The sequence below is a fragment of the Leguminivora glycinivorella genome, chromosome 3 (assembly GCF_023078275.1).
Source record: "Leguminivora glycinivorella isolate SPB_JAAS2020 chromosome 3, LegGlyc_1.1, whole genome shotgun sequence".
Lineage (NCBI taxonomy): Eukaryota > Metazoa > Arthropoda > Insecta > Lepidoptera > Tortricidae > Leguminivora > Leguminivora glycinivorella.
This window is the reverse complement of record NC_062973.1, coordinates 23,673,988-23,696,594: the sequence shown is the minus strand read 5'-3', so window position 1 is coordinate 23,696,594 and position 22,607 is coordinate 23,673,988. Positions and strand designations below refer to the sequence as shown.

Here is a 22,607-nt window from a genome sequence, read left to right as displayed (position 1 = left end):
CACGAAAGAAAAAACGACAAGGCCCACTGGTGGCCGAGCCGGGAATCGAACCCGGGTCTTCAGCTTACGCGGCTAACGTCTTTACCACTAGACCACCCAGGTGAATCGCAAACTTAATACTTCTTAGTACATTATTTACGTCGGGAAAGAAGGGCTTACAGGCTGAAGTAAGCCATTTTCACGTCGATGAATGTAAAGTGCTTTTCTCAAACTTATATTAATAAGCTAAAAAACTGACCTAGAAAACTTACTTTGGATTTCGGGTGCAGTAAATTACTCATTTCTACTTCTGCCTCCGCTCGCAATTCCGAGTTATTCCCGGTTGGCGTGTAATTGTTTATAATGAATAAATAATTAGATGGGTGAATCAACCTTCCCTTGCCTGTTATTGCCATGGTTACGGTCCCCTGAGTCACGCTGGTTTTATGCAAAATTATGCTACTTAAACTATGCAAACATGCATTTTTCTGGTGTTAACAAGCCCTTTCCTTAATTTGCCACCTACAAACATGGACTACATGCATGCTTGCATAATTTCAGTAGCATAATGGGCTACTTGCCTCCTAGTCAAAACAGCTTCTTTTTAAGAACTGTCAAAACGAATTTGAACGACTTATTAATATGGAATTTATATGAAATCGAATTGAGTGACGCCACGGTCAACTCAGTTACTTTATATATTTCTATCAGACTTATTAAATAGAAATTGGATTTAAAAATAACTTCTGTCCATATTTTTCTTATAATTATGTGATGCTTTATTTCGTGCGTTATAAAATATTTAATTTTAACTACAGTCAAGTTCCCTATTTTGCATAAAACCAGCGTGACTCAGGGGACCCTAACCATGGCAATAACAGGCGCGAAAAAGTTGATTAGATAATAATAATGAATTTCACAGCTTTTATACTCATATATATTTTATTTTTATATTCATATTATCTTTTTCTTCTGTGACAATTTGATATGTTTTCTCTGAAGAAGAACGACGTATTATTAAGCAATAATATAATTTATTGAAATTAATTTCCATAGAGTACCTAGTCTGTTCATATTCTTTGATGAATACTTTTGCATGTTAAATTGTATCTTGTTATTGAATGCATGTTAATTATAAGATGTAATGTTTTGAAAAGAAGTTGCCCGCCGAGTTTCTTGCCGGTCCCATAGTGGATACCCCCCTCCCAACTGAGGGGGGACTGAAATCTTCTCGAGGCTGAGGCGTAGGGTTAGAGCCGGCGTAGCTTTATTTGACGTTCATATGCGCATTGTAATATGCCTACTTGAAAAATAAATATTTCATTTTCATTTTTCATTTTTTTTTATGTAATATAAAAATGTCCGTATTCCAGATTCCCCCTGTTCACCTCGGTGTTCCGCATTTGCCGTGGCGAGCTGAAACCGAGCGATTTCATCGACTGCATCAAAAGCCACCCCGAGCACATGTAAGCTGAGCTTATATCACGTATCACACTATTACTCCCGGCGTATTATGCTTCCAATTTTATCACTTATCCATACCCCTTATCCATACAACTTGCCTTGTCGCGCGCGACTCTATAAATCAAGCGCGACTTCAAGTATGGACTCGCGCGCGACAACGCGAGTTGTGTTAAAGGGTCTGGATAAAACATCTGTCACTATCTGACATACTTGTCAAAGCGTGACGTATAATTTATCCACATGGATAAGTGATAAAATTGGAAGCGTAATAGGCCGGCTGGAGTCAAAGTGATTTTCCCCGTATACACAGCAGTTACGTCTCTAGAGATATACAGAATAACCACAAACCAAAAGAAGCGAAAGAGATTGTAATATGATTGTCAATCTCTTCTTCCTGCCCTTATCCCACGTTATGTGGGGTCGATAAAACGTTACTCGTCTGCCTCTTCCATTCCTCTATATCTTTCGTCATCTCAGCACACTTCCTTGTCCTATAATAATATATTTTAATATATACACGAAAGAAAAAACGACAAGGCCTACTGGTGGCCGAGCCGGGAATCGAATCGATCGTTTTATAATTTATATATATAAGTAGGTAGTAGTGTGACTACTTGAAAAAAGAATAAATCAAAAATATTCAATAATATAATTTGATTTGTTCCCTAGTTGTATTCATGGTTAGTTATTTTTTATAACGTTGGGAATGTAACTGATTGTAGACGGTTTAAGTTCCTTTGACTTCAGTAAGATACATGTGTGAATTATACATAAGCCATAGTATACAGTAGAAGAGCTTAACCGGCATGCACACTACATTACATGTATTTAGGTGTCGGGGAGTAAGAGGGATAGTTATTATTTGTAGAAACAGTATACTCTAAGAAAAACACCCCAGAAGGCAACTAAAATATATAAGCCTTAACATATGAATCATTAACTTATGGTAACCAAAAATTACCGTGTAAGATATGTGGTCATGTAGCGGCATCAATATCAGCTGTCAAATTCGAAACACGATTTGTTTCTCAGACTATATCTTTTTTACTAAAGGAAAAATGCTTGGCATTAGCAATTTCGTACATTGACCCCTTTGTTACTATCGATTTTCTCGAGTTAGATCGATGTTTCGATTGTTTCGTTAATGTCGATAGCTATTAATGACAGTGTGGGATAGCAATATAAGGCACTGGTCCCACCAAAAGCGATGGAAACAAACAAAAGATATGCGCTCCCGTGTAAATAAAAGAGACGCGATGGTAGCGCGAGCGAGCCGAGCGATGAACTATAAATCGCTCACTCTCTCTCTTTTATTTACACGGGAGCGACTATCTTTTGTTCGATTCTGTCACCGATGTCATCGCTTCCTCGCTTTTTGGGACCAGCCGGCGTATCATGCTGCCAATTTTATCACTTATCCACGTGGATAAAGCATCCGTCACGCTTTAGTAAGTATGTCAGTGTGAGAGTGACTTATGTCTTATCCGGCAGCCGGCGTATCATGCTGCCAATTTTATCACTTATCCACGTGGATAAGACATCCGTCACTCTCACACTGACATACTTGCTAAAGCGTGACGGATGCTTTATCCACGTGGATAAGTGATAAAATTGGCAGCATGATACGCCGGCTGTACCTAACTAGTCGCGTTCGATATGGATAGTCACATGCGGTTCAATGACCGAAATATCTTGTGCTAAGCCTTTCCGTAGGATATAGTAACCATTTCCCCGCTACTCCCCGTCGTTAGTATCATTTACAGGGTGCTAGTACTTAGATTTGTTGGTTATACTTCGGGATGACTGGGCTAGGTGCCGTTATTGATTCGCTGCCTCTGATATGATAGCGGTGGTGGTAGATAGTGGAACCAGGGATATTAGAGCGTTTCCATATCACTTTCATGGAAAGTTTTTGGTTTTTTGGTTATTTAATTGGGATATAAGCCTAGTTGTGACGTATTTACATGAAACGTTTATATTTGCGTGTGAAATTTTTTGAGCATGATTTCTGTTTACAGTAATGAATAAATCAGCTTTGTGATGAAATAAGTCAAAAACTATTTAATAACGATCATTTAATATAAATTTTTACACAGTATGAAACTTAGTGCAAAAATGATCCGATTATGTGATATTTCTAGGAATAACATTGCTTAAATCTTCTGCAATTTGTAAAAAAGTTCCCATGAAAGTGATGTAAAAACACTAGTATAAAAACTTGTGCAGTCAAACAAAAATGTCATAGCATGTTAAAATCGTAGAATCACTACAGCCAGGGTTTATTTTAACTTGTCTATTTTCTAAATTTACAAATTTATCGGCCGAAATTTAACAATATTTATGTCGTCATTGGCCATGTGTAACTAGTTTTGAAGGTAAAATTGTAACGTACTGCTTTTATAAAACCAGTAGGCCTAGCACATGATTGCCGCGAGAGTATGTCGCCGCGAGATAGATGACACGTCTTCTTCTAACTGTATTAATGACATAAGGACGGGTAGTCTATCTCGCGGCGACATACTCTCGCCGCAATCATGTGCTAACCCTGACTTACGTTCAGGGACCGTGAACATCGGAAATCGAAATTTATACAGCTTAAATTACTAAAAATAATTTATCAAGAGCATAATGATAGATAAAGAAACTTCAATTTTCTACTTCCTTGCATTTTGCAGAATTCTGAATTAAGTTTGCGGTAGACTCGGCTCTATTCCGAGTGAAAGCTACTTTTTTAACGCTATATTTTTTCGTTTGATTCGCACGCGTTTTCTTGTCTGCCTTTACTAATTTCGCTTCACGCAATACCTTCAGCATATATGTATGAAACGGTGAATCATAGCCCCAGTCATACGATTCGCTGATTGTTGTTAATTAAAGCATGTTGTATTATTTAATGATTGTTACAAGTTACTGACACCTGTTGTCTTATAATATATGTATATGTCGATCGCTGTCGAATAGGTAATATACGCCGTGGGCCATATTATACCGACAAAATCTAACCCATGGATAAAATATATGGAATACTTATATAATATAGGTAGTTATGTATAAGAAATGCATTTGTATAGTCTCTACGGTTAAAATACCTACATTAAATGAATCGCGTCAATACTATTATTCTAACAACCTTACGAATGCTACAGGCAACAGAATACATACGTAACTACTATACATGTATCCATTTAATGTATATATACTTTTAAACTAATATTAGTTGGATTGGTAAAAGAGTAAATAATATTAAATATAGACAGCGCCAATCTTGCCCTTTTAAATTAGTTATAATTAGGTAATATAAGTGAATGTGCGTTTAAAACTTCTTAGGCTAAATGTGCCATATTGCTAGTCCTCTCACTGCGAAGCAATAACGACTTATGACACGCTTTATAATACGGCAAAAAAAAAGGTGTTGTGAAAAAAAATCTTAGGTCAAGTTATAAAAACTGACAATTTGTAGTGTAGCCATAATAGTAGGTGTGGCAATCTATAGATACTTATATATTTTGCAAATTAGGAATATATTTTTATCGTCTATATTTTTTAAAATTTATGGTATGCTATATAAAATATATATAAATGACCTTTGCTTCACTTACTCAAGTTTAACTTGTGTTAACATGGTGTTGCCAAAGCGTCTCTAAATAATATTTCAATTACATATCGTATCATTTAAGCGCTTGTATTCCGGAAAGCGGATCCAACGAGAAAGCTATTTGAAAAAAAAATCGGCACAGGAGATGTTCATACATTGTGTTCCGATCATGCATAAGACACTAGACCGACCAAAAGCGAGAAAGCGATGAGCTTCTGGTGATAGAAACGAATAAAATATAATCGCTCGGCGACGAACTAAAACTTACTCTCACTAAATTAATTTTTATTAAGCAGAAACGTCTGCTAACGATTCTAAACATTTTTATATTAAAGGAAAAAATGGAAAAATTACTCTCACTGTCATTCCGTCTCTTTTATTCACATGGGAGCGACTACCTTTTGTTCGTTTCTATAGCCTATGACTTTGTGGTTATATATTGTCGGTTATTCTTGCCCACGGTGTAGTAGTTTAATCAGACGTATTATCTGTCGAATAAGCTAACATGTTATCTAGTTTCGGAACGTAAATGAACAAGTTCGAGTGGTTGTTAGTCCAGATAACATTTTATTGATGTTGTGAGTTGAAAGTAGACGATAAGTACAATATTAGTAAATATTATTATATGTACAAAGAATCGATTATTATATCTTTACAACCCACTTTAACTATACTATGCACGTTTTGCTTTATTATAAAAGACAAATGTTTTATCCATTCTTAATGGTAGACTCGTGGAATAAATTATATTTTCGAGTAAAGTATTTTTCATTGTCCTATTATTCCATTATTTAGTCCTTATGTGTTCCATCCTGTATATTTTTAAGATTAACAGATTTTCATCCCTTTTTATCGCTGTAAAACTTTTGCCCTAATATTTTGTGTTTTCGTTTTTCAAAAGAGGTTGATCACTTTACTAAGTGATCAATCTCTTAACGCCAGACCTATATAAAATAAATAAAAATACGAGTATTGTCAAGAAGGCGTTGTCATTTTCATTTATGCGATGACAGTTGAGTATATTATGAAGAAAATAGTTCTAATGAAATTCCGCTAGATGGGGTGCATCCAAAATTTTCTGGTCAGACTTAGTACCTTTTGTGAAGTTATGTGTACTTAAATAGTTTTCTGTCGATCATTTCTTTGTGTAGTTTTTTCACTTTATCGTAAATAAATTGTTTCTATTTTTTTACGATATGACAGATACAAAAAGGGCAAATGTTTTTCAGTTTACTAAACCCCTCCTAACCTTCTCCTTCCTTGCATTTTGCAGATTTGCTCCTAAGAATATTAGCATTTACTAACCGCTGTGGAATCAAGAAGTTTACATTGGTTTTATATGTTGTACTTTTGATACGTTTTTATTTTGAGAATGTTACTTATGTACATAAAATGTTAATAAATATTTATTCTTTGCGTCTTCCGTTTTGTGTTATAATTAATTTTCATACTTCTCTAACTAATATTTTTTTTCAAAGCACCTTTTTATTACAGGTGTATTTTTAAAGTTTCTACCATGTTTTATATGATGAGCTTAAGAAAAACTATAGGTATAATAATTCATAATTCTTTATTCGCATTTAAAATAAGTACAAGTAATAGGTACAAGTTGAAATGAAGTGTGTGTTTTTTTATATATACTTGTATCAAGTCTTTAGTAGAAGTGGCCAAAGATGTAAAACAGTTAAGGTGTATAGGGGTAACTGAGAAAATATTTAATATTATATTATATGTAATAAGAACGTGTATGTTATGAGTTATGACAACACATATATGTCTAAAATTTTAAGCATTGCGAAAATGTATGTGTTTTTAACATTGTTTTACAAAATCACCCCAATGGACCTTCTTACTATTAACTCCCAGCGATGAAATTTTTTGTAAGGCAAACCTTAACAAGTTTCACTGTTTTTATTGACATGATTTATAGGTTTACAATTAAGAAAAATCATTCTCGATAATCTCGATTAATTGTTAAGTTACCTGCAATAATACTCTGCGAAGGTCGCAAAAATATATGATAAGCTCTTTAGGCTCTATAAATTAAATTGCGTCAAATATTTTTGCTGCCTTCCTCGTGTAGCATATCATTGTACCTGATTTGAATGATACGTAACACTATATCGTCACTACTTTTAAAAAATCTCGTATCTCACGCTGTTCCTCAAAGTTAAAACGCAGTAAGTCTATATGCATTCCATACATACTTACTACAATTTTCTTTTCATTGACAGACGAAGATACAAGTTTTTTTTAAAGTAGTGATGATATTCAAAGTAATAAAAAAACCTGGAGAAGTTAAAAGTATTGGTTTACATGTTTGGCACATGTTAGAAGACATTTAACACTGTTTTTACTAACTTCTAGGAAACAGCAAGCGCCCAAATGCTCTCTGTGACCTGAATGAAGCTTCAAGTGGCACCCAATCTGATATTCATCCGATATTCATCTGATATTCATCCATCATCTATAAACATCATCTATTCATTGGATTATTTTCAGTAGTTAGCCCAAAGCTCAGAATCCTATAGTTATTGGTAATAGCAATTTTTATCCGATAACCAAGTTTTTAATTGTGTCACCGACTTTCACAACGTTTTAATATGCACTTTGAAAAAGATTTGTGAGTGTGCACTGGAAAACGTCCCACTTTGTCGATTGTTATAAAGCCGCTTTGTCAGTTTATTAATATAAAGACACAAGTAAATCTCGCCTTAATGGTAAACGACAAAGTGGGACGTTTTACTAAACACATTCACACACAATTATATTATAATTTTATCGTATTTTTAGTGTGAATTCATATACCAACAGAGATATTTCTCTTCGCGTGTTGACATAAAAAGACACTTTTATGCTTATATGTTTAGTAAAACGTCCTATTTTGTCGGTTACCATTAAGGCGAAAATTACTTGTATCTTTATACGAATAAACTGACAAAGCGGCTTTATAGCAATCAACAAAGTGGGACGTTTTCCCGTGCACACTCACAATTATGGGCTCATAAATATTCTACTGCTGGAACAGTAGACAATATTTCGTATGTTTTTTTAGAACTAAAGGTAACTACTGGAAATAAACCGTATATCGAGCACGTGCTAAATACAGTAGGTACTCTGTGTGCATTAAGATAAATATAACTAAGTGCACTCAAATACAAGCCCGATTGATAATCTAATATATTTCATATAAAAATAGAGTTAGTATACCAAACAAATCAATGTGAGCAGAGTACATACTAAAAAGTTTGTTTGTTGTCAAAGCATATTGAAAACGATCATATTAGTTTTCAGCACAGACGGTGTTCTTTTTACGCACTACGCTCACTAGTGCGAGAAGTGGTTCATTATTATGTCAGGTCGAAACTTCGGAGGGCCATCTGTACTGAAAAACGTCGTACGATACACGTGCAAAAAGGAAATTCGAACTTCCTTTTTACGCACTTCTATCGTAATCTACTGTTTTGGTCGCACTTAAAAAGTTGTAATGTCTGAAATGATTTGTGATCGTTCTTACGCTTTGAAAATAGTCTTATTAAGATCAGATATCGTAAGGGAGGCTCTGTTAGTTGTGATAGTAAGGTATTGCTCCTTTTACCGTATTTGATCTTTGACAACTAATTATCACTTAAAACGTAGATTCTAAAAGCCTAAAACTCAGTCATATTAGTTATCAATATATGCACAAAAGTCTCGTGATTGTGACGTGTAAGCACTTCCGATTCGCATTAACCAGAGACAACTAAGTAATAATTTTTTTTATGTAACACGTTCGTCACCAAGAACCCGGCTAGGCACTCGTAAACTTTGCTCGGATGACCCGCTGCGCGGGTTCTCGTTATTCAAGCAGGCGCCGTTTTTTTGTATAGTAGTGAGTGAATGTGTTAAATACAACTTAAAATTAGTCTAGTGCCATAACACATGAAGTGTGATAGAATACACAAAACTAGACACTTTGGTACTTACTGGAAATGTTGAATTGTATTGTATATGAATTAGCTGTTTATTATCGGTTGTCTCTGTTGTTAAATTTACTGCACGCCTGTTTTGAATGTGTTTCTCTTTCTGAATCTATTGTATATATTATGTTTGTCTCGTTTGTTTTAAGAATCAATAACAATATTTTGTGCATTAGCGTATCTCATATGCTCGGTCCCGTTATAATGGTTGAAATTTCATTTGCCATGAAAGTTTTAACTTTTATCGTGTAATAAATAAGTTATAATTTCTAAGTTAGAATCGGTTAGGGTTTAAGTTAATGACACTTTTTCTGTATGTCTTTCCCATCACGGAACAATGGTGTTCCGGACCTTTGGGAGGCGTGCGCGGGGCCGAAGCCAACGCGTAGAGGCCCTTTCGACACTTTAATGAAATGTAAGGGGTACACCGAGCGGATGTTGCCCTTGCCCGTATCATGGGACACACGCAGAGGCAACACCCGCCAGGGTGTAAGGACTATTTGAGAGTTAATGGAATCTAAAATGAACTGGTCTATTTTGATGAAAGTGATGGACTAAATACTGGGCTATGGATAAAAAACCGGACGCCTGCCTAATAAAACGGTATCCAATTTTATTTCCGGCAGACGGTGACTCGTCCCCACAAGATGGGCCCCCACAAAAAGCGACATCCAAGATGGCTCAAGGGCAACACCGGATGACACTTTTATTATTAATATGGTACAAAAATACCTATATCTAATATTCAAACTTCTAAGTATACATAATTATGAATATATAAACTTTCACGAAGAATTTCAATCGATTTTTCCTAGGTACTTATTATTATGGTACCTATGTAGCCTCAAATTACTTTGTCATCTTGAATTGAAAATCGTCGTCGTTATTTTTGAAATATAAACTTAATTTCCCTATAGTTAGTACTCGTAAAACTTATACTTAAACTCTAGCGTTGCATGGATAATTATCGTGTAATATTAAGGGTAAATACTGCATTTTAAATGGTCTAAGGGAGTCTCTAGTATATTTATATGTTTGCCATCATGTCCTAGTCCTTATAAATTTAGTCATTCATAGGTGTAGGTATTGGGGCCTTAGGTCTAGGCTAGGGATATTTTAGTCGAAACGAGAAATGAAGCCTCTCGCTTTAGAGTTGTTTTGCATATGTTTAAGATTAATGAAAAATAAGAAATATAAATGTCTTTATTTTTGGTATACCTACAATATCTAGTGGTCACCTATTTTTGCCACAAAATGATACACGTTCAAATCATAATAACTAAACTGGGTACGTAGCCGAATGGCACAAACGCTCACGAAACGAAACGATCTATCTCTATCGCTCTTGCGTATTGGCGCGACAGAGCCAGACTACGTTTCGCGGCGTTTCGTTTTCGTTTCGCGTCGCAGAAATGCCATTCGGCTACGGCACCTGAAGTAGTAGGTAAACAAAGGTTAGCCTTGCGCTACAAGTAGACTATAGATAAGGTGTAGCAATTATATATCCAAAATTTTAGGACATATGAAAAAAAAACTGAAAATGGAATTTTGGGTAAAGTAGACCATACAGACGCCCAGTGTTTATATTGATTGGCTGTAAGAGTTTTGAATGATTTACGGTTACTTTCATTAGACTTACATTGACCGGGATATAGACCATGATCACCTTTTTGATTTTTGTCGAGCTCCCGATATTTCAACGTCATAGTTATATCTATTGACTCTTTGAATAGTTTTAACTCACGTGCGGACATTAACACTTTCGAAACCGGGCTCTACGCGGCGCTACGAAATTTTCGCTACATACGGGGAAACCCATGTAATCGGCTACGCTTCTACGAGCGGTGTACCCGACAGTCGGGTTCTTGGTAGCGAAAGTGTTAATGCTTCTAACCCGAGCTGTGCAGACTAAGACCCTTATGGGCATTTTCAGAATTTTGGTCCCCCCAATCAGCATAAGTTGTTAACAAAAATTTACTCGCTGTCAGTTTTGTGACGAAATTTAAGCATAAAATCTGTCTAAACATTCACTTTTTTCACATTCTGAATGTAGATTATCGCTAAAAGTTTATGTAATTAACACAAAAACAATATTTTCATTGAAAACGCATTCTTAATTATCGTTACAAAACTGACAGTGAGTTAATTTTTGTTAACAACTTACGCTAATTGGGGGGTCTTAAATTTGAAAATGCCCATATTCATAAACGTTCACTAAAGTTATCAAGTCGATAAAGTTCGTTTGTCCCTTTCTGACGTATTGGTGTGATAGAAAGGAACAAACGAACTTTATCTTGATAGATTTAGTGAACGTTTATGAATGAGAGGGTAAGAATTGCCCACGTAACGCAACTATTATATTAAATTTGTAAGTTAAGATGCATGATCCACTTTCTAAACATTCATTGTCAATAAGAGTGATCACAGGCTTTATATTCCATTCATATTTTCATAATTTGTATGAAACCATTATCACCAGTGATGTCGTTTAAAATTGGAATCATGAAAAACAGAAGCCTTGATAATTCTTAAAGTAGAATTAATTTAAAACTGCGATAAAGAATAAGCCGATTATTCATAAACGTATTCTAAAGTTATCGAGCCGATAAAGTTCGTTTGTCACTTTCCGACGTATTGGTGTGATAGAAAAGGACAAACGAACTTTATCGGCTTGATAACTTTAGAGTACGTTTATGAATAAGGGGGTAAATCGTTTATTTTCAGGCTAAGTATAGTTAGAAAATCACATTGCTGTATAAGTTAATAGTCAAAATTTTAAGGTAAGATGTATCGGCAGGCTTCTGTTTTCTGTACCTAGTCTTGTCAGGATCACGTGAAAATATTGCTTACTATTTTATGCAAAAAGATTTTTACAGTACATACTTATGGTGCTATTTCGTCCGCACTAGTATACTTTAAGGGGCCTATGACGAAACTTTAAGGGGCCGGACGTTGTACGATACACGTGCGAAAACGTCTTTCTCAAGTCGTGTTTTAATTTATCGCCACTCATTTCCAATTTCTTGTATCGTATATCGTATAATGTACCTACTGGCTAGTATTTCACATCCGTATCCCGAAATGAAATATCGCTATAAACCTGCATGGTTCATGATCGATTAATTTGGTACCTTAAAAAGGCTATTAATGTAATAATAATAATCATCATCATTACCAATGGTAGATTTTTACGTGATCCTGTTTTGTTATACACGCAAATGTATTGTCATATTTTACATTATTACACGTTGCATTATCGATATTTTCACCAAATTGTTTTATTTATATCCATTATTTAATACAAGGAATATCGTTGTAGGTACAAAACAAGTGAATATTACGGCAATGTTCTGCCGCCAGAGAGCAGCACTTTCACACACTTTAAACCATAGACTGAATTCTACTATGCCTTGAAACAGTTTTTTTTTCAAGTTTTTACTTTGACATTAACCCTTCGAGTCCCAGCGACATAATGCAAGGCGGTTTATATATGTCGCAGTAAGATAGATAAAACCGTTATATAGTTATTACCCTAGGAATATAATTATACGTCGTAACATAGTTAAACGAAAGCGATTAATTGCTATCTTACTAGGAATATAACTATAATACGTTACTAGTTTAGTCAAATAGTTATATGACTGGATTCAGTCTAGTGAAATGATTGTAGGCAGGAGTGTGGCGGTGCGGCAGAGGTATAGTTATAACCCTAGGGATATAATTATATGCCGTAACATAGCTAAACAAAAGCGATTCATAACCATCTTACTAGGAATATAATTATAATACGGTACTAGTTTAGTTATATAATTATATCACTGGATTAAACTTAGTCTAGGGATATAATTATAATACGTCTCTAAGTGGGACTGGAACCGGGTGTCCCGGTTCTTTATAGTTCTATACCAAAAAAAAAATCAAAAGGAACCCTTATGTCGCGACTCTGTCCATCCGTCTGTGTGTTTAGAGAGAATAAGTACATTGAATTGGAAATAATTAACGAATTCTTGCCCTAAACAATTCTTCACTGTGGTTTGTTTGTTTAACGCATATAATTATATCCCTAGGGTTATAACTATACCTCCGCCGCACCGCCGCACTCCTGTCTACAATCATTTCACTAAACTGAATCCAGTCATATAACTATTTGACTAAACTAGTAACGTATTATAGTTATATTCCTAGTAAGATAGCAATAAATCGCTTTCGTTTAACTATGTTACGACATATAATTATATACCTAGGGTTATAACTATATAACGGCTTTATCTATCTTACTGCGACATATACACAGGACCTACCACGAACCACGCTTGGCGTGTTGCTTCCCTGTAACACTTACGTATTAACGAATGCGACTAAGGAGCAACATCGGACATGGTTTGCGGTAAACCTTCTTTAACGCAATCACTGCCAAGAACCCGCCTGATGGGCGCTTGTGAACTTTGCTCAAATGCCGGACAACCCGCTAGGCGGGTGGAGTAAGTAGTGTGCCATTTTTTGTCTTGCAGTGAATGTGTTAAAATGTGATAGAGGAGCTCTCTGAGCAGAATTTTGCGTAATATCTTCTATTCAAAGTTATTTCCTACAAACGTTTATTCTTTTAATATAGCTTAAGTAGCTATCATATGTGAAAAATGTCAAAAAGGAGTTAATGTGAAATGTAGTGCTGTTATAGGGTTAAAAAGTGTCAGTTCATCTTTCGTATTCGCGTCTCCTCTTCATAGAATAGAATGTGATTAACCCACTCAGTAAGTATCATACTTTCATACCTATTTACTTTCAGGATACTTTCATACATATGTAGTGTGAAATGTTTTTCCTTCGTATTGTCACGGAAGCTCACGAACGTGCCATGCTATTTCAGTCAGGCTCAGCATAAGAAATACTAACGTTGACTGAGCTACTTAGCGAGACAAATACGAACCTTTCCGACAAAATACGATGGAAAACCATTATGCACTATAACTGTACCTATTTTGAAGGTCATATTGTTCGTCCTGACTCGTTCGTTTCTTAAAAATGTAGCTTTAACTCAATCTGGGTATTCCTATGCTTTCTTCTATTTATTACTTTATTATATTTTGTTTGTTTCTCTCTCATATTTCTTTTCAATAATTTGGTTTCCTTTAAACCATCCTTCTTATATTTTCTTGAATTATGATTTCCATAGATAGATATTTTTTCCTTCTTTTTTAATACTATTTTAAATTAACATGTTTATTAATGTAATCATTTTTGTTTTTCAGGGTAAAGTCGCAGTGAACTTAGCAATATATTTAAGTTTGACCAAAGATTTTAGTTAAATGTACATATTTTAGTTAATAGTTACAATACAAAGTAGTAACATTAGTAGAAAATGAGGCTATTATGGGCTTTTTGCAATGAAGACATCTTGTATGGTTGGTACTTATTAGTATTGTTTTTGTAGTGTGTAGTTTAATGTTTATTTCGGTATTTCAATGTGATAATTAGTAAATACATATGTTTTAAGCCGATTTACGACTACATACATATGTAATATAATTTGTGTACACTTCTCTTAGATCCTTAATTTTGTATATAAATGAAACCAGTATATATTTTCTACAAGTATTTATTCTATTGAACCACCATACATTTTCTTTTCTCTATAGGCATATTTTTAATGTATCCATTATAAAAGTCTAGCCCTGTAATTTCTTTTTTCCCTACTATTCTAAGTGATCTAAAATATATGTATGTTTTATCTTTACAGAGTATTTTTATTGCATTTTTCTTTTCGCAATATTCGACGGAACCCACTGGTTTGGTGACAGAGTTATTTACAGTTTCGTCTAAGAATGCATCAAATAGTTTTAGCTGTTTGTTTCTAAAAGTTGTGGTGAGCGGATATAATCCATATATGGCTCGGTATAAGTTGTACACTTCTGTAGCAGTCATGTCTGACCATCGGACGTCACTGATGCTTTTGTTGATCTTCTTAGCTGAAATGAATAAAATAAATAAATCAGTCACTTCATAAATAAAGCAACTAAAAGTTCGTTGACACGTAACATGCTGTGCAGCACGTCAGGTTTGGCTACTAAAAAAAAATCTATCTTTAAAAGCAGCTAACTATCGCATCCTAATAGTTTTTTTTTTACTTTATTTATTACAGAAAACACATTACACAAATCATGTTTTAAATCTTCGCCAAACTGCTTAGCAGTTTGTAGGCGAAAAGCATAGCAGTTTGTAGGCGAAAAATTTAGCTGCATTACTCCACAGCTGATGGCAGTTTGTATTAGAGGTATGAATAAAAACTGGGTACAAGATTAGATTCTAAATCGTGGATATTGGCCGCCTAGATCATAACAATTTTTTAATTTCGGTTTTAGATATGATAGCATATACACTGTCAAGAACTTGCTAGGTGGTTTCAGGTTTTCATATATAACAGTAAATTCGTAGCTCCACTATTGTATACATTTTGTTCTGTTAGTTACTCCATGGAAAAATCTAGAAATGTTACTCACCATAAGTAACACCTTCCTCACTCTGCGGCCTAGCATTGGCCAAGCTCTCCGGTAAGCTCCTCATACACTCCACCAGCATGTCAGCACCGATGTCTGACAGCTGATCAGTCAGTTCCGGCAGCAAAATGTCTTTGGGCACAGGTACAGTTCTCTGGCTGATGATTTCACCTGGAATATAAACAACTTTCGTATTAGGAAGAGTCTTCTTCTTGTAGCTTCGTGTAAAATGGGCCACTTTTAGATTGGTCTTGTCTCATGGGGTCTAAAAGTCATGGGTAGGTTTGATTCTCATGAGACTGACATTTCCGTGCAGTAGGTAAAGTACGTGTATGTGATGGGTGCTGGGTCCACGGTCTTTAATTGCACTTGTTTCCAGGGCTCTTAAAGCCAACTAACACACAAACAGGAATACATATCTACATACCGACATCAAACACGTCAGGTTTGATCCTCATGAGGCTGACTCCAGTGACCTGGTCTCCGTGTAGTAAAGTGTGTATGATGGGCGCTGCGCCGCGCCACCGAGGTAGTAGGCTTGGATGCACGTTCACCATGCCTCTAGAAAAATAATAAGGATTAGATTATAAATTATATGTAAACAGTAAAACTTGGGTAACACATTCACTGCCATACAAAAGATGACGCACTGCTCCAGAAACCCATAGTTATCTATAATCGTTATCTTGGGTAGCGACGTCCCGCCTAGCGGGTTGTCCTGCATCTGAGCAAAGTTCACGAACGCCCACTGTGATGTATTCGATTTAAAAAAAACCTTGTTCTACTACAGATAAAATGGTATTTATATTCATTTGGTAGCCTATTAATTTTGGTGGAAAACCTGGAGGTGTCCGCTTGCGTGATGATACTTTTTTTGTTTGGCAATATAACACAAAAATAATATCATATAATTGTCCTTACTAAATGCACAATATACGTGGCGCACGTCAAAATCGGCTGTCCAGAAAAAAAAATACCGAAGAACGATCAAATTTCGTTTTTTTTTTAATTACTAAACTGTACCTAAAGTTTTGGGAGCTGAAATTTGGCATATACTCGATACTACAATAAGACAAATCAATAAAAAAAATACAAGCCAAAACTCGCTGGGGGCAGATTCACTTAGCTTATCCTGGCATGGCCAAATGGCGATGTTGCTTTAGCGTGCAGTTCCCATACAAGTTGCAGTCCATTTCTCTCACTCTTCGGATATACCTACAACTTACTTGCGATATAACCCCGAAGATCGCTCACAGTCAGCTCGTCCCAATAAGAGCAAAATACAAAGTTGTTTCTTTAGGATTTTCGTTGTAGGTATTTAAAAGAATATCAAAACCGTCACAAAATGGATACCTACTTAGGTTTATACTAAGTATGTACTAATACTTACTTAGGTTTATACTATGTACTAATACTTACTTAGGTTTATACTAAGTATGTACAATGTAAATTTCTTGATTCCCTAAATGCCTTTTGTGCATTATACAATGCATATGTTCAAAGCCGGCTTGAATGTAACGCCACAATATGGAGCCCTCATGAGCATCAATACACTCTTATGTTAGAGAGGGTGCAAAAGTCATTTGTACGCTTCCTTTTCCTTAAAACCTATGGATATTATCCACATCTTTACCCCACCCTCTATGTACTAGGAATGGTAAACTATACTTCACTAGAGTGCAGAAGGAGTTTGTCCCTTGTAAGATTCTTCTTTAGGTTAATACGCGGCCAAATTTCTAACCCTTCCTTGTTGTCGCTCATTTCACTCAAAGTGCGTCCGGTCACCGGTTTAGAACTCCGTCCCCGCCGACAGACTCTATTCGCCATCCCGGTGGCACGCACCCATGCTCTGTCGCACTCACCACTGCACCACGCTTTAACCCTTCTCAATGACATACTGGCCAGCGACAGCAAACTGGATATGTTTCACAGCACGGAGCCGCAATTCCTTGCGATCAGCGCCCGTCACTTGGAGTCTATAACTACTCCAAGTTCGATCCACATGTGAGTACCTACTATATTATGTACTTTATGTTCCGCCACACTATTTTATATAAGTGTACCAGGATTATTCATGTTTATACCCTCCTGTACGATTGACATGTTTAGCTAGGCTGTTAATATTAATTTAAGGAATAAATAAATAAAGAATAAAGAATATTAAGCATACCTACTTAAAATATACTAACAATTAAGGAAAAAGTTTTTATTAATATCGGGAGAGTGCACTAGGCGTAAATATTTCATTTTGGTAAGACCAAATGCTGAAGTAAATAATTATGTAGATAACCGTTGACCTAAGATAGTCTTGTTTTTTTTTTATCAACAGCTAGTTTAATATAGGTGCAGCAAGGCGGTTCGATCTGTCATAGAAATTTAAAACCTTTTTACCCTAAAAAGTATCCGTAGTCAACTAGGAACCCTTATGGTTTAGCCATGTCTGTCTGTCCGTCCGTCCGTCCGTCCGCGGATAATCTTAGTAACCGTTAGCACTACAAAGCTGAAATTTGGTACCAATATATGTATGTCAATCACGCCGACAAAGTGCAAAAATAAAAAGTGAAAAAAAAAACATTTCATTACGGATATGGGCAAGAGAATGATGATGATGATCCATAATCCATATTAATATTATAAATGGGAAAGTGTGTGTGTCTGTTTGTTTGTCCGTCTTTCATTGCTAAACGGAGCGACGAATTGACGTGCATTTTTAGGTGAAGATAGTTGAAGGGATGGAGAGTGACATAGGCTACATTTTGTCTCTTTCTAACGCGAGCGAAGCCGCGAGCAAAAGCTATAAATGGGAAAGTGTGTGTGTCTGTTTGTTTGTCCGTCTTTCACGGCAAAACGGAGCGACGAATTGACGTGATTTTTAAGTGGATATAGTTGAAGGGATGGAGAGTGACATAGGGTACTTTTTGTCTCTTTCTAACGCGAGCGAAGCCGCGGGCAAAAGCTAGTCTTATATATAACCTAAGCAGAACATTAAAATTTTGAAAAAACCCCGACATAGTGGACCGATTTTCATGAAACATGGCTAAGAACACTCCCGACTAACTCAGCTTTCAAACAAAAAAAGTAAATCGAAATCGGTTCATCCTTTCGGGAGCTACGATGCCACACAGACAGACAGACATGTCGTTCTTTTTTCAGATTATGAATTTAAAGATTGTGTGTGGCCGGCTTAAGACTTTGACCAAAGGGTTAACCCGGTTAACGCGGTAAAGACCCGTTCTAGATTTTTTTAAGTGATAACGGTTCGACAGGTTACAATTGTCGATTTTAACATTTTTGTATCGCCTTCTTATCAACCGAGAGAGTACAAACAGGTTAACCAATGGTTAATAACCATTAACCTTATTGATTGTTGTTAGGTGTGTTGGGGTACTTGGGGTAAGTGTGAATAAATAAGTAATCCACAAAAGTAAGTGTTATTTCTGATGCCTAGCAAAACATCTTCAAAGACAACATCACGTAATCACACAATCTCGGTCCCTGTACAGCTCTTATATCCTGCCTCGTACCTTTTCCCTCTCAAAAGAACCTAAATATTATATTCTAATCTAATACGAAATTCTTAGATAAGCTAAACTATGGATTGAACTGGCACAGTTCCGGACCGATATGACCTTTCAAACCTTCAAGAAAAGAGCGAACTCCCATCTTAAAGGCTGGCAAAGCATTTCCAACCCTTTTGGTGTCCATGGACGGCGGTGATCGCTTATATACCACCAGGCGACCTGTCTGCTCGTTTGCCACGAATCTTATAGAAAAAGTACCTATATGGTACAACTTACCCCAACGCACCTCATTACATTCAGTGGGAGAGAAAACACGGGTATATATTGAAAGTCTGTTTTGCAGATAAGCACAGTTCATGAGCATTCAAGCACTGAACTTACTATTCTATTGATATAATTAAAAAATGTCTTTCTTATACTTAAAAATTTTCACGATTTTTGCAAGTATTTGTTTTAGTCATTGTGTTACAATCGACGAAGTGACCGATAAAGGAGAATGGAGTCTTAAACACGAGCTTTCTGTCCCGTTCACCATTAAAGACAAGCAGTACTTCTACGGCTCCTACGGGAAACATTGGTTCATCAGAGAGTTGCTAGAAGACGGGGTAATGGGCCCAGAGAGAGATACAGGCACGTGGGAACATTTTTATACAAAGGGAATTTCATACTCCCTAAATAATGATGATGGCAGAGCCTTCTTATACCTTATCAGTGATAAAAATTCTTGGGTCATCCACGAATTGTTACCCAGTGGACGAATAGGCGAGAAAACAGACTTTGGCTCATTGGATTCAACACCTTCTGTGATATTCCCATTAAATATTTATGGTGAACATTTTATTTTCTACCAAATCTATCGTGATTGGTCCATTCATAAATTGAAACCCGGTGGCAAAATGGGTTCAAAGACGGATTCCGGGACTTGGAACAGCATTTATAGCATAGGATTTGCATATTCACATTTTATCTATGGAGTCACTTCTGATGCTAATTACTACTTTATTCAAGAATTTCTACCAAATGGCAGACTGGGTGAAGTGACCATTACACAATATTGGAAGGATATGCATGTGTCCAGTTTCCCATTTAGTATGAGCGGCAAAATCTATTTTTATGCTCTTGATGACAAAAACCATTGGTTCATACGAGAATTACAGACGAGTGGAAAAGTTGGACCCGAGAAGTCTGCAGGCACTTGGCCAGTACATCATTCATTGACCTTCCCATTCCAAATTAAAGGAAAACAATATTTGTATGGTGTGCACAATTATTATTGGAAAATTTGGGAGATTGTAGTTCCTGAAGAAATAGCCAAGAAAGATGTGTTATAATAAGTCTGCTGTATAAATTTTGAAGAATTATTATTTGTATGGTCTGCACCATTATTGTTGGTAAATCTGGTTTTGTTTGAAGTGTTGTGATATAGCATTCGAACCGTATTTGCATGTAACTTTTGTTACACAACACAATGGAATGTCAAATATTTTGTGAATTAAATAATGGTGTAATTTATATTTAACTGTATTCAACCCTAACAATTTGATCATATGAACCTGGCTTGAGTGTAATGGGTTAGAGAATATTAAAAGAAATTGGTAGGTATGTGTGTTGCGGTAACAGAGATGGATCAGACATATCCTTTGTGGAAAATTACTGCCCACTTATCACAGTATACAAAAACTTACAAACTTATTAGGTATATTAAAAACTAAGACATATTGACCGGGATATAAACTGTGATTACCTTTGATTTTTATTGAGGTCTACAGCGTGTGACACTGGCTTTAGCTTTACACCTAATGTGTCTCAGAGAGAGGGTACGAGTCAGTCTGAGGGAGATAGACGACTGCCAAATAGGACCAACAGAGGTAGCCCCCGGCTTGCTTCCTAACGGACTAAGTCATGGGTCAACCTTAGCTGGCTAACGTGTGTAACTTGTTTTGTCCAATCACATAGCAGCTGGCAACGCTGTGCATTGTAGAAACAGTGACCGATAGCTTTACTAGAGAATGCACGCGTTTGCGCATGTCAGACCCTACGATCCTTTGTCTCTTTAATTGTGTTTAAACTGTTACGTTTTAACTAATATAGCTTGGATTCGTTTGTTTGGTAACCAAACCTTGTGGTGTACTATATCGAAACAAAATAAACTTTGTTCTAACGTCAGTGCCAGTGTTGTTATTCCAAATCGTCCCGCTATAGGTCTCAATATTTCAATGCATCATTTAAAACTCTTATATTAAAAATTACTTACAATGGGAACTTTTCTAGGACATGATCTCGTATCAGATGTCCAAATGCCACTATTAGCCCAATATCATAATCCAGTTGAATATTCTGCAATGGCCAAGGTATTGTCGTCAAATTCTCTTTTTGAGCATACTCCTCGGTGACTGATCGGTGCTTTGACGTATTAGTGGTAACTAAATCCAGCCGATTGATACAGTTTGCGGCTTTTCTGAAACATAAATAAAATTAAAAATCTTTAACAATATCCATGTAGAGAGATACAGAGGATACTAATGTGTTCAACGATATTTTCGTGACTACCAAAATAGCAATAAATACCGCTTTATTTCTATAAAAAATTAAACAAATATTCATGCACTATGCTTCATGTCTTTTACCTGAATTCGTTTATTTTCTTCAAACTTTTTAATGCTATACCATCCGACCCGAAGAACAGGACATTATAACGAGAGTTAGTGCTGTAGAGGTGGTAAAATAAGTGTTTTTCATTTAATATTCTTTTAAATAACCTAATATTAAGGCTATACGGAAATGTCATTTTGTTTGACATTGACAGAACACAGCATGCGAAACGTCAGAACGTAGCACTGTTCTAAAATCATGCTGTGAACTTATATAAAATGCATTGTTATGTTTTAAATAAAATGAAAGTATAAGTATAATACAATGTAATTAAAAAAAAAATCTTTCACTTTGTAATGTAAAATCAAACTCAAAAGTAAAAATATACACAGATATTATTTATATTATAGTAAATAATGTAGTAACAATCCAGATGTTTAGGAACGTGCCCCAAATATGTTTGAGACAACTGAATACACGACACGACTTTTTTTAGTATAGTTTGGCACGTTATAGACAGTCAACCAAATCTTGGAACTGAAAAAGGCGGCAAATTTGAAAACTAAAGGACTCAGCGGCCAGTGGTTTCATAAAACGCGTGCCTTCCTAAAACTTGAGGTTGGCGGAATCATTGATTAGCCATAACACGCATTCAAGCACGTAGATATGAAGATCCAAGGTTGGAGGGTTCAAATCAAATGGGCTATAAAGAACAAAAATGCAAACGCGAACGTAGCGAAATCCAATATTATTCCATATTATTAACACAATTTGGAAATATGTAATATGCAGAAAGGACCAGTTGGGACAGTTTGCCGTCAGCATCGCATAGGATTATTTAAATTTTTTGTGGGAATTAAACCTTTGTCCTTATTGGCCGGTGAGGTCTACATTTCAAATTTGCCGCCTTTTTCAGTGCCGACATTTAGTTGACCGTCTATAATGCGTCTATAAGTACAGTCAACCAATTAGAATACTAGGCCACTCTAGAACCACCGTACTT

General features: G+C 35.8%; 2 protein-coding genes across 6 annotated transcripts in view; one reads left to right on the top strand and one right to left on the bottom strand.

Moving 5' to 3' along the window:
• Nucleotides 1–14,438, top strand: part of LOC125224736 (glycerol-3-phosphate dehydrogenase [NAD(+)], cytoplasmic) — a 47,513-nt gene extending 33,075 nt beyond the window's left edge. The window contains exons 8-9 of one of the 4 annotated variants that reach the window (XM_048128177.1): nt 1,353–1,445; nt 14,247–14,438. In XM_048128177.1, coding sequence (XP_047984134.1) covers nt 1,353–1,445; nt 14,247–14,262 — 109 coding nt within the window. In that variant the 3' untranslated portion in view covers nt 14,263–14,438. Of the gene's footprint in view, nt 1–1,352; nt 1,446–6,311; nt 6,439–7,405; nt 9,436–9,623; nt 10,749–14,246 lie in introns of those variants that run through there. The other 3 variants (XM_048128178.1, XM_048128175.1, XM_048128176.1) reach the window with 3 other exon arrangements.
• Nucleotides 14,439–14,575: 137 nt separating this feature from the next.
• On the bottom strand, nt 14,576–21,868 carry LOC125224737 (methionyl-tRNA formyltransferase, mitochondrial). Of its 2 annotated transcripts, XM_048128179.1 has the most exons (5): nt 21,640–21,868; nt 21,267–21,470; nt 15,919–16,052; nt 15,495–15,662; nt 14,576–14,963 (listed from the first exon to the last, which is right to left on the bottom strand). In XM_048128179.1, exons 1-5 carry the CDS (start codon nt 21,810–21,812, stop codon nt 14,599–14,601), a joined length of 1,044 nt encoding a protein of 347 aa, XP_047984136.1. In that variant the 5' UTR covers nt 21,813–21,868; the 3' UTR covers nt 14,576–14,598. The 2 variants fall into 2 exon arrangements, with proteins under 2 accessions (XP_047984136.1, XP_047984137.1); XM_048128180.1 differs by lacking the exons at nt 21,267–21,470; nt 21,640–21,868 and adding an exon at nt 16,142–16,606.
• Nucleotides 21,869–22,607: the final 739 nt, after the last annotated feature.

Excerpts from the sequence above, each read along its gene's own strand:
- LOC125224737 (XM_048128179.1), bottom strand. The coding sequence starts at position 21,812 with ATGTCAAACAAAATGACATTTCCGTATAGCCTTAATATTAGGTTATTT. Across the intron at positions 15,663-15,918 it reads ACCTGACGTGTTTGATGTCG|GTGAAATCATCAGCCAGAGA; the intron begins GTATGTAGATAT and ends TTTATATTCCAG. Across the intron at positions 14,964-15,494 it reads TGAGGAAGGTGTTACTTATG|CTAAGAAGATCAACAAAAGC; the intron begins GTGAGTAACATT and ends TATTCATTTCAG.